This window comes from Dermacentor silvarum, chromosome 6, assembly GCF_013339745.2.
Source record: "Dermacentor silvarum isolate Dsil-2018 chromosome 6, BIME_Dsil_1.4, whole genome shotgun sequence".
Taxonomy (NCBI): Eukaryota; Metazoa; Arthropoda; class Arachnida; order Ixodida; family Ixodidae; genus Dermacentor; species Dermacentor silvarum.
Window position 1 is genome coordinate 111,173,393 of NC_051159.1, and position 13,039 is coordinate 111,186,431.

The following is a 13,039-nucleotide window of genomic DNA, read 5'->3' on the forward strand; positions in this document are numbered from 1 at the left end:
CAGACTCATTACTATGAGTATATATTGTGTACAAAATTATTTTCCAGTTTTCAATGTTTCTGTATTTATCGAATGTATCGATAGCTTTTATTTATTTTTGGTTCTATATCTCCCTTTGTCTTTTTTTTCTCCTTTTTTTAGACGTTTTAAATTTTTTATCGCATAATCCATATAACACTTGTACTTTGCGTATTGTAAGCATATATTTGTTTCTAATTATCTGTTACATTAACCTCGTGTTCTTTGATATGTGTCATTCCTATGTTTCCATAACCGTGTCATTTACTACATATTTATTTATTCCTACGCTGTATCTATTTCATTTGCGTGTATTTTGAACTTCAATTATTGTAAGCACCTTTATTGTATTTGATTATTTGCTTCATTAACTTCGTGTATTCTGATGTATGTCACTGCTATGTTGTCATAATGTATTATTCACTACATTGCTAAATTACTAATAGGAGGTCCCCCTGACAGTTCTTGTAACTCCGGGACCTCCTTCTGTACTAATGATGAATGATGAAATAAATATAAAAAACGAAGTGTAGTGTCACAGTTTGTGTGGTCGGGTTTAACATACATGGAAATCATGTCGGACAGAGTTGGATGGTGTTTGAGGCCTGCAGGACTTCATCAAGAACATGGGAAAGAAATGTCTTGCCACAGTCACTTAGAAGAACACGAGGCGTACCGTGGCACAAGATAATGGCGTGCAGGAGAAACTCGGCTTCTTCAGAGGCCGCACCAGAAGGTAGAGCTGCCGTTTCAGCGTAGCGAGTGAGGTGGGCTACGGCGGTGACAATCCAGCGGTGACTCGCGGCTGTAAGCGGAAGGGGTCCGTATAAGTCGATACCCACGAATTTGAAGGGAACGGACGGGTACGGCAATGGTTGTAAAGGGCCGGCGGGAAGAGAGCTCGAACGTTTTCGATGTTGGCATGACGCACAAGAACTGACGTACTTGGCAACACTATAGTAGACAAGCCAGGTCAAAAACAGGGAGTCTTAAGGCGGTCGTAGGTTTGGTGAAATCCTAAGTGGCCAGCCGTTGCATCGTCGTGAAACGCCTGTAAAATTTGAAGTCGAAGTGAGCGAGGGACGACTGGGATCCATCGGTGACCGGTAGGGTGGTAAACTTGCCGAAATAATGCCTCATCATGAAGTTTAAACCGCGCAAGTTGTCGTCTTAAGCGGCTGTTGGGAGAACGGGACAAGCCAGTGAGCCGGTCGATAACTGTGCGGCAGTATGTCACAGCACGTTGGAGGGAGGCGATGTCTCCTAATGACAGAATGTCTACCGAGGTCACAAACCGTACCGGGGCCATCGTTGTCGTCGGTTGGATGGGCGGTGCCGAACGGATGGAAGGTGAGACATGGGTATTTGGCGACTGTGGGCAGCGAGATAAAGCGTCAGCATCTTGGTGTTGCCTGCCAGACCTATATGTGACAGTGTAGTCGTACTCCTGCAAACGCAGCACCCAACGGCCGAGGCGTCCGGACAAATTCTTCAGGGAGGACAACCAACACAGATCATGATGGTCAGTCACAATTGTAAATTGGCGGCATTATAAATAGGGGCGAAACTTTTGTATGAACTATACGATGGCAAGGCATTCTTGTTCAGTGATAGTATAGTTTCGCTCAGCAGGAGAAAGAGTACGACTCGCGTAGGCCACGACTTGCTCTTCAGCCGCGTGGTTCCGCTGCAGCAGGACAGCGCCGATTCCATGCCCATTTGCTTCAGTGTGTAGGAAGTAGAGGCTGTGGGATCAAAGTGACGAAGCACTGGTCCTGACGTGAGGCATCGCTTGAGGGTCTGAAAGGCGGCTTCAGATTCATCCGTCCAGGTAAAGGATGTGGTCGTGGTCAGGAGTTTATGAAGAGGAGCTGCGATAGTCGCGAAGCCACGGACAAAGCGGCGGAAGTTGTGGTCTCCATCTAGGTATACTCCACCGGGAGTAACCTAGACCACCGCGCGGGTCCGAGGATGCGAGCCCCTCCGGGGGACGATCAGCTCACCCCCTGTTTTTTTTTGTGTGCACGAAGCGGACACTCGTTCGTTCTCCACTGGGAGCGAGACAGAGCGCCGCAAAGAGAAGGCCCAGAGTACAAGGAAGGCGTTTATTCGACGACCACCTTGGCGTTGACAACAACTGTTACACCCTATCGTCGCGGGGCTCAGGCACCGAAGCTCCCGCAAATCAAGGGTGGCACTCAGTATCAGAAAATGCTGTAACGCGCCGCTATACGGGAGGATGGCTCCCAACAACCGTGCTACCAGGGAAACGTTCCTTCAGCTCGGTATAGCCTCCCAGGGCGACCCGGCGCAGTATACGACCGCGCACGTCAGGTGAGGCCGCATCTCTTTGGCGTAGCCTCCAAAACAGGAGCAGCGAATAGGTGTGCGCCCACTTCGGGTCGAGGACCCCCAGTAAGGTCGGCCAACCATAGGGGTGACCGGGAGAATCGGAATTCAGTACGCACCGCTTCGCTGTCTGAGAGCTTCTCTCGCGCCACCACTCCCCCGGTCGGCTCGAGCCGCTAGGAGAGAGGGGACGCGAGTTCCCACCCAAACAGACCAATTGTGTGAACCCCTGGTCTCTTTGGGAGCGGACAGCAGCAAGTGTTTTACGGCCCCGCTGCCGTTCGCGCCCTCGGAGGAAAGAGAGAGAAGAGAGAAAGCGGTGGTCCGCGCGCGTGAACTTCGAAAGTGATCTCGCCGCGATGCGTCCCCTATGCCCAAAACGTGCTGCGCTACTGCGCCGCAACGAAATGGACAACGCAATCCCCACAAAGTACGACGCTAATCCGAGAAAGCTGCGAAGGTCTTTAGATGTAGTTGGTGTTGGTAAATGGTGTACAGCAGCGACCTTGTCGGGATCTGGCTCAATGCCGTGATTGCTGACCACGTGACTTAATACTTTGATGCTGCGGCTCGCAAATCGACACTTCTTAGTATTGAGATGGAGACCGGCCATGGCTAGACACGTGAGAACGTCGTCTAAACATTCTAGATGGTGGGAGAAGCTGGACGAAATGATGGCAATGTCATCCAAGTAACACAGGCAGGTTTTTCATTTGAGGCCGCGCAGTACGGTATCGATCATTCGTTCAAATGTGGCTGGTGCGTCGCACAGACCAAAAGGCATTACATGGAATTCGAAAGGACCATAGGTGTTGCAAACGCCGTGTTTTCTTTGTCGGGCTCATGCATCGGGATCTGCCAATATCCAGAACGCAAGTCGAGGCTCGAAAATTATTCGGCACTTTGTAGGCCAGGTATCCAAAGCATCGTCAATACGAGGCGTAGGATAGACATCCTTACCGGTAATTTTGTTGAGTGCCCTGTAATCGACGCAAAAGCGTACCGAACCATCCTTTTCTTTAACTAGGACAACGGGAGACGACCAAGGGCTTGCTGAAGGCCTTATAACGTTCCGCGCGAGCATGTCGTTGACTTGGTCTTCTATAACCTTGCGTTCAGCAGACGATACACGGTAAGGGCGGCGACTAATGACGCGGGATCGTCTCTATCGATGCGATGAGCGGCCACGGTTGTTTGACCCAAGCCATCCGAACAAACGTCAAAGCAAGTTTGGTGTTTCCTAAGATGGTCAGCAAGGCATCAGTCTGGGTTAGGCTGAGATCTGAACTCACAGTGGCCCTGAGAGCACTGGGTGAACCGTCCGTGGGCGTATACTCGACGAAGGACGAAACAGGCGAAGCAGTGACGACACATGCTGGTCCTGCGTCGATAAGGATGGCAACAGTGGACCCCTCCGGCAGCAGACGTGGCTCTGATGTCGTGTTGTAGGCGGTCAGACTGGCGCAGCCGCGTGAGAATCGCACTAGACAAGAGGCGATGGCGATTCCTCGAAAAATGCAGCGCTGAGAAGGGGAAACCACTGCGTCGCCGTAGATATTTTCTCTTGATCTAATCGTAAGAATGCGAGGCCTGGCCGGGTGGACGGACGGAAAAAATCTGCCGCTGTGACAAGGTGGGGCGGCGAGGAATCGGCAGCGTCAGAGAGCTCGGTGTCCGTAATATGGATAAGTGGTCGTCCGCACGAAATGACAGCAGATGCAGCTGACAAGAAATCCTAGTCTAAGATGATCGGATGAGCGCATCACGAAAGCACAGTAAGCTGTATATGATGGCGAATTTCGTCGTTGAGGACACGAGCAGTACACTGTCCGGTGGGATAAATCGGACCGTCATTGGCGCCACATAAGACTGTGCCAACATACGGAGTTTGCACTTTTCGTAGACGGAAGCATAGTTCGCGATGAATAACAGAGATGGCGGCGCCAGTGTCTATAAGAGCGTCGACGGAAACACCTTCCACACAAACAGCGAGTAAATTAGTCGGGCGAGCAATAGGAATTGGGATAGTTAGCGAAGAAGCAATTTCTCCTCCAAGAACTGCAGCGTCTAGTTTCCGAATGGTTGTCGAAAGATTTGGAGGCAGAACGCAAGGGCGATGAAGTACGGCGGAACGGTGACAGGGAACGACGACAGGGTGTGCGAGAAGACCGGGACATGCCTTGGGACAACGGAGGTAAGGTCGAGCGACGTGACGAGGATATATAGGGTCCTGGAACGTAGGCGTCAGATCTGGGCACATAGTCTCTGTCATAGGCGGAATAGCCACGTCGTTTATCATGCTGGCGCCGGCGGCAGAAACGAGAGATATGACCACGTATGCCAGAGTAGAAACATACTGGGCGGGAAGGGCGCCTGGTAGAGTCGTATGGTTGCACGGGGGCCTTCGCTGCCATCGAGGCCAGGTGGTCGCAGACAATGGTGGCAGGTGCAGATGGAACTGGGACCGCAGGCCGCGAAGCAATCTCGGCGTAAGAAGGTGCACAAACAGGCGCAGGGGACCGGGCATGTGTGACACTTGTCATGGACGCCACTTCTTCTTTAATGACCTCGCGCAAATTGGGAGGAGGAGCGCGCAGAGACGTAATGGCGGTTTTGACCGGAGCATGGCCGTGAAGCTTCTCTCACACAATTATGCGGATGAGCGCTCGCAATTCGTCGTTGTCAGTAAGGTGAGCGTCGCAGGAGGCGCGTGGAAGACGAAAGGAGCAGATCGTGGCAAGGCGTTGGCATGTCGTGATGATGTCACTAACTGAAGTGGGGCTCTGAATAACAAATGCGTTAAAGGCAACGGAGTTGATGCCCTTCAGGATATGGCGGATACGTTCCACTTCGGGCATGTCACTCTGAGCGCTACGGTAGAGAGCCAGAACGTCTTCAATGTAAGAGGTATAAGATGCGGGTAGCGAGCTTCTGTTTCGCTACTTCGGAGCGCCCAGCAGATGAGCCGAATATGTGATACATCTGCGCAGTGAATCCTGAAAAATCAGGGAAGTCGCGTTCATGGTTGAAAAACCACGTTTGAGCGACCTCCCTCAGGTAGAAGGCAACATTGCGGAGCTTGTGTGCCTCGTGTGCAAGCGCTTGCTTGCACACGAGCGCTTGCACAGGTGAGCGATTGCTTTTGTGCAAGCGTTTCACCCTGTAGTACTGGTCAAGCCAGTCTTCCACGTCTTCGCTGCGAAGGCCAGAAAGAAACCTGTGGGTCGCGTTGCGGTGCGGTGACGGACCAAAAGGCCCAGCTGGCGGAGCCGTGGTGGTGGCAGCAGTGGATGCGTTGGTTTGTGCCGTGGCTGGTGTTAGCGAGCACAACCGTCGACCAGAGCAGAGCTCCAGGGGTGACCAGTAGAAGAAGAGGACAGGGAAATCAACGCACGCTCCACCACTTGTAAGACGACGCCTGGGACGAAGGCAGAGCTCTTGTACTTCAACACAGCGCGAGACAGCCAACGAGTGGCCTTCAGCAAGCCCTTGGTCGTCTCCCGTTGTCCTAGTTTAAAAAAATGGAGGACGCTTAAGCTTGGCCTTTAAGAGTAGAACGCGATAGCGTTATTGGGACCCGTTCGCATCGAATCGTTCGCACATGGCAAGTAGGCTTCATTCACTGCAACACTAAACGTGGGAAAGCCAGCTTACAAAGACCAAGCTTACACCGATCCCTTAAAGTCGGCTTCACTTTTAAACTGAAATGCATTGCTGGAAAGACGTTCTTCCAGGGGCGATACAAGTGGTTTTATATTAAAATGTGAAGGCCCTAGCACGGAGGTTGGGCCCTAGCACCTTTTTGTATTATTTTATTAATTGTTTGCTATTGCCCCGACGCGCGCAGGTCTGGTAGAAATGCTGGAAAAGGGGTTTGTGTTGGAGTTTCCTCGTAGCAAAATTAGGTTTTCTCGTACATTCAAATTACAATCCAACGCCGATTGGTAAACAATCCGACGGCGAATCAGACGCCGAATCGTAAAGTCGTACTTTACCATTTTTCTGACGGATTTCACTGTGAGAAAATCAATTTTTGTTCACCAAAACCTTGCACCACGTGGAGGGCCTGCGCGGTCGATGTGGTTGGATGATTTCCTCCGCCACCCGCGATCACACGCTGGTTGCAGACACCGGATTTTCTGCGACACGGGGCCCTAAACGCTATCGCGTTAGAAAGTACTGTTCGGTACGCTTTTGCGTCGATTGCAGGGCACTGAACAAAATTACCCATATGGATGTCTATGCTATGCCTCGTATTGACGATGCTTTGGGTACCCTGCAATACACACACACACACACACACACACACACACACACACACACACACACACACACACACACACACACACACACACACACACACACACACACACACACACATATATATATATATATATATATATATATATATATATATATATATATATATATATATATATGAACATTCATTCGGCTCATATTAACATTCTGTTCTATATAAGCCGGTTTTAGAGAGCTCACATACGCACGTCAGAGCGATAGGCAACCCCGGAACGGTAGGCGAAGAAATAAAAAAAATAATCGCAGATGTATGCTAATCTGAACAACTCATACATCACAGACCGCGAAGCTATGTAAAGGAGTTCTCACACCGACTCGTTCAAGAACCTACTTTGCTAATATGCATAGTGAATTGGAAGCAATTTAGTTATAGGGGTAACTTTGTTTAAGGTAACAATGTTATGCTCGGCATATATGCTGAGCCGACATGGCATCCGGCAATCAAATTTTCGATGTAGCTATTTCACATCGCTCGCGGGTGTTCATGCGGCCTCCGTAAAAAGCTGACTTTCTTCGCGGCCACTTTAAATGTCTAAGCGTGTTGATTCATCCACTTCGGAACACTTTCTACTGTTCACGCATTCTAGCGTTTATAGACACTAATAGAAACAAACAGAACATGGAACATCTTGCGTTCAAAGTGCGACCTTCGTCCGATATCTCGTGAATGTGTAAAGGAAGGGTGGATCTTCTCTGGAGGGGCCCAGCCCCCAGAGGCTCCAGTTTCTACACCGATACCTCCGTGGTTTGCAAACAGTAAACAAAGGCAAGGCCGCGGAGGCTGCGCACTGCCACAGTTGCCCGCAAGCGTCATGCTGCAGCCAAGCTCTCTCTCTCTATTTTTCTCCCTCTCTCTCTCTGGCCGTCAATTGGGAGAGAGAATGGGGCCGCCATACGTAACCGAAGAAGGGGGGCGACAGCAGAACAACACGATAGCGCACTATCGCACAAACCCTGCCGGCATCGCGGCGAGACTTGTATACACCATGCTTCGGGAAACCGTTTTTAGTCGCGCATGGTTTCCACTCGGAAAATGCCGGCCACAACAACCCAATGCCGCCCGTGCGCGCTCACGCAAGCTTGTATACCGTGGAATCCAGTATTAGCGTCAGCACCCCGAGATTAGACCGTGGACGCTGTCACATCGGCTCGCACGCTTGTATACGTATTACCATCGTCGGCGGCTTCTTCGATGCTTTCCCTGTCATGCGTCATGACTGGGTCACGCTCGCGAAGTTTTCCGCGCTTGTAAGTGGAATGATTCCGGGATCATCACATGAAAGGTTGTCTGGTACCTTTTCGTAAAACTGGAGGATGAAACGGACCAAGAAATGAATGAATTCAGGGGTTTTAGATACCAAAACCACTATTTGATTATGAGGCACCCCGTAATGGGGGACTCCGGATTAAGTTAGACCACCAGGGCACTGTAACCAGGGAATCTTTAACGTACCCCCAGTGCACCGGATACGGGCCACTTCGCCTCCCATCGAAATGCGGCCGCCGCGGCCGGGATTCGATCCCGCGACGTCGTGCTTAGCAGCGCAACACCATAACCGCTAAGCCACCGCGGCGGGTATGGAACGTACCAAGAAATAGAACGGTAATTGCTTCGATTCGTGGCTCACGGAAGAGAACTTGATAAATAAAGAGGCACTGTGGACGCCATTTTAGAATTTGGCTCTCTGAAGTGAAAACAAACAATGAGGCAAACACCAGAGGTTTTGACAAGGTGGCGATATGGGAAATCCTGTTCAGGGGGGACGACTTTAGGTGCGCCTAAATATCGTAGACGCGCCTCTGCGTTCTTCCTCGTGCCGAATAGCTAAGCGTCAGAACTCAATTTTCTTTGAAATCGGAAATCACATCAGAAATTTCTCGTTAGGCGATACTTTGAACTGAAAGCATATGTCATAGTTTGGGCGTATATAAATCAATCATGTGCATTGAAGAACGGGGGAAGGAATTGAGTGGCCACTAACGCGAACCGGACTGCTGCAGTACGTCGGCCCCATACCCACTGGGAATAGGTGACTGGCCCTGAGTGACGGTTTCTGACATGGCTGTGATCATCGTCAACGTGTGAAGGTTTTACTGTGTACATTTCCGACCATATTCACGTAAAACGCAGCAGAACACCGCCGCACGATATTAACTATAGCGCCGCAGTTATTAACTCGAAATTTACCAACTGATTGCGTTCATTCAGCAATAAATGTATGAGGTGCTTATTACGTCAGCAATGTCACCGACGCTGGTCAGCATCATCGCCATAACTTTATTTTTCAAGCGAAGCTTGTATTGGCTCAAAAGTTTCGGTGACGTTGTAGTCACGCCAAAACTCACGTGCGGCGCATACCCGCATTGCATATGCGCGTATGAGCCAGGGACAAGAAAGAAGCAAAGAAGGAAGGAAGGAAGAAAAGAAAGAAAGAAGGAAGGAAAGAGGAAAGGAACAAAGAAAGACCAGGTGCGGGGAATGATGCGCCGGATCACGTGACGCGTGTGGCCAATCAGGCTCATTTGGTGTGTCGCGAGGAGGGAAAGGAAAGCAAAGAGTGTTGACGCGCGCTTCGCCGGGCTTCCCTCGCCTCAGATCTGTTTCGGCGCCCGGATGGGAAGGCGCGCGTGATGCGTTCCGCCGAGGAGCAGGCTGCGTTTGAGCAACGGCGCCGCGAACGCGCTCAGGAAAGGGTTCGTCATCGACGTGCCGATTCTATGGTGAGGGTTTCCGAAGCCAAGGCGAAACGTCAGCGAAGAGCCGCCGACCCCGAGTTGCTGGAGCACGATGTTCAGACCAACTTTTAGCGTCGTCTTGCCCTCCAGGAACTTAACAACGGTGGTGCACGCCTCAGCAACGCTAGCGCCAACTTCACCGGTGCGACGGCCAGGTTTAAACGCGAGTTTCTCAACCGAAACTTCGGAGCCAGCTGCAGTGCGTGTGACCGGTTGTGGTTCGAACACAACGTGGTACTCGTCAGTGCAATTCGTTCCGAGGAACACCAAATAAACGCACGCAAGCTTCGCTTACCCCCATTTCCTCGACAGGGGAGGGGCTACTGATTTTTAATGTAACTTGTCTTGCGGCATATATCATCATCATCATCATCATCATCATCAGCCTATATTTGTGTCCATTGCAGGACAAAGGTCTTTCCCTGTGATCGCCAATTGCCCCCGTTTTGCGCTAGCTGATTCCAACTTGCGTCTGCAAATTTCCTAACTTGCTATACTATGAGGTGGTTTAAAATGCAAATTTCCTAACTTCATCACCCCCTCCCCCCCCCCCTAGTTTTCGGCCGTCCTCGACTGCGCTTCCCTTCACTTGGTATCCATTCTGTAACTCTAATGGTCAACCGGTTATCCATCCTACGCCAGAAAATGGTTTGGGTGGTGGTCCTCCTTGAGTATTTGAGCTAAGGCTTATATGTGGCCACATCTTCACTACACCTACAGATATGCGGGTGGCCTGCTCTTTTCTCTACGGAATTACGCGGTGAAACAAAGAACGACACGAAATATCCGCAGTGCAACGAGTATACGCCTTCAAGCGCATAATTTCTTTATTAAGGCGAATCTTCTTGTGCTTTCTTTTCTCCGGGTTTAGCGCATCTGCTCGGTCTGCTTCTTGTCAAGTAATGTATGGCCGGACTTGGAGATAGCGCAATAGTAAGCTGGGCTGATAACGGAGACAGTGTAATCCGCGGTCACGTGTTGAGAAAGGGTTCCCGCGTCTTGCTGATTTTCCAGGCACGCGCGTTGTGGGTGTGCTTCAAAACGTGTTGCCGAAGACGAATTTCATAGCTCGATCGACTCACGGGGATTGACACCCGCAATCAACTCTGGGGCTATGAGAGATGCCATAGTAAAGGCTCTGGATGAATTCTGACCACCTGTAGTTTCTTTAGTGTACACCTAAAACTAAGTACACGAGTGTTCTCTTTTTTACAGCGTATGCTGTTATGGGCTCATTCCAATAGCCGTTTCGGTTCTCGATGGTGTACGCCGCCGCCGCCGCGTAACCGCTATCGCCAGAAATGCGAAAAAAGTACCTGACTACCGCCGGGATCAAGCCCGCGCCCGCTGGGTGGGAGCCCGATACTCTACCACTGAGCCACGCAACCGCTTTCTAACGGGCAGCGGAAAAATGTCCTTTAAACGCTCCCTAGGCAGGCGCACAGGCGCAGACGACCCGAGCCTCCGCCATGACGGTGGCGCCATCTAAGTAAGGCGCCTGCAAATGCAGCGTGCGCAAACGACGAGATGCGATTCAGACGAGGCGCGCAATCAACGCGATCCAGAGCTACCCCAGCCTCCGCCAGTATGGTGGCGCCGTCTAATTAAGGTGCAAGGAAAGTTTTGAGTTATTTGTACATGAGGAATGTTGATACAAAATGGAGGAAGCTGACCAGAAAACTGTCAATCAAATATTTGGACTGCAGGAGGGGTGCAAACCAGGAAACAGCGGTTAAGAAAAAGGTTAAGGAAACAGAGAGGGGTCTGTGGAAAACGGGGATGCAGACGAAATCAGCACTGGGAACATACCGAACTTTCAAGCAATGAATTGCCAAAGAAAATATCTACGATAATTCTAGGGGAAGCTCTTTGTTGTTTGAAGCCAGGACGGGAGTATTGCGGACTAAGATGTACCGAGTCAAGTACCAAGGTATAGACACGTTGTGCTGTGCGTGTGGAGAAGAAGAGGAAACGGCTGAACACCTCATACTTTTCTGTAAAGGGCTTAACCCTACAGTGCAAGGCAACGGGGCTGATTTTTTCAAAGATTGGGGTTTAGGGACAGTGAAGGCAAAATAGACTTTAAGCGGGTAGAAATAACCAAACAGAGGTTATCTGATTGGTGGATAAAATCAAGGCAGGGGTGAAATTTCACCCACCACAAAGTACAAATTATGTTAATAGTCATGGCTGAGTGGCGTATGCCACCGCCCGATTTAAAGGGTTCAGCCTCATCCATCCATCCATCCATCCATCCATCCATCCATCCATCCATCCAGCCTGCAAACGCAGCATGCCCAACATGTAAGTCGCAGCTGTACGGCTTGATCGGGCTCAGCAGACTGCTGTGAGAGAGCATTACAAGCCGCAGCTCGCCGTCGACGCCGGGCGGAAAGTTCAGATCATTCTCGTCAAAACGAGGCGAAGAGACTTTGCCGCGGAGACCCTGTTGTGCGTGGTGCCGAAATTGGAGCTGTTCTTGAGCCGCTCCACCAGCTTACGCTGTGACTGTGCTGCGTGTGCCGTGCAGGTCTGCGACTTTTTCATTTCGTAACCGTCGTAATGCAGCCAGAGCGGAAGGGAATCGAACCCGCGACCTAGTGCCCAGCAGCCGAAAGCAGTAGCGACTGCGCCACCACGGTGTTGTCACCATCAGCATCAGTCTATATTTATGTCCACTGCAGGATAGAGGTTTCCCTGTGATCTCCAATTACCCCTATCTTGCGCTAGCTGATTCCAACTCGTGCCTGCAAATTTCCTAACTTCATCACCCCACCTAGTTTTCTGCGGTCCTCGACTGCGCTTCCCTTCTCTTGGTATCTATTCTGTAACTATAATGGTCCACCGATTATCCATCCTATGCATTACATGGCCTGCCCAGCTCCATTTTTTTCTATTAATGTCAACTAGAATATCGGCTATCCCCGTTTGCTCTCTGATCCACACCGCTCTCTTCCTGTCTCTTAAAGTTAGGCCTAACATTTTTCATTCAATTGCTCTTTGTGCGGTCCTTAACTTGTTCTCGAGCTTCTTCGTTAACCTCCAAGTTTCTATATATGTTACCACCGGTACAATGCAATGATTTCACACTTTTTACTTCAATGACAGTGGTAAGCTCCCAGTGAGTATTTGGCAATGCCTGCCGTATGCACCCCAACCCAATTTTATTCTTCGGTAAATTTCCTTCTCATGGTCAGGGTCCCCTGTGGGTAATTGACCTAGATAAACGTTCTCCTTTGCAGACTCTAGAGATTGACTGGCGATCCTGAATTTTTGTTCCCTTGCCAGGCTGTTGAACATTACCTTTGTCTTCTGCATATTATACTTCAACCCCACTCTTATACTTTCTCGGTTAAGGTGCTCATGCATTTGTTGTAATTCGTCCCCAGTGTTGCTGAATAGCAAAATGTCAACTGCAAACCGAAGGTTGCTGAGATATTCCACATTGATCCTCACTTCTAAGCCTTCCCAATCTAAGAGCTTTAACACTTCTAAGCATGCAGTGAATAGCATTGGGGAGATTGTGTCTCCTTGCCTGACCCCTTTCTTGATGGGCAATTTTCTACTCTTTATGTGGAGAACCAAGCTAGCTGTGGAATCTTTGTAGATATTTGCC

The 13,039-nt window shown here is 50.2% G+C and overlaps 1 protein-coding gene across 1 annotated transcript in view; it reads left to right on the forward strand.

Annotated features, from left to right (window-relative positions):
* The first annotated feature begins 2,257 nt into the window (after positions 1–2,257).
* Positions 2,258–13,039, forward strand: part of LOC119456825 (CRISP/Allergen/PR-1) — a 31,497-nt gene continuing 20,715 nt past the window's right edge. The window contains exon 1 of the mRNA XM_049669091.1: positions 2,258–2,352. Within this exon, the coding sequence (XP_049525048.1) occupies positions 2,258–2,352 (95 nt within the window). The remainder of the gene's footprint in view (positions 2,353–13,039) is intronic.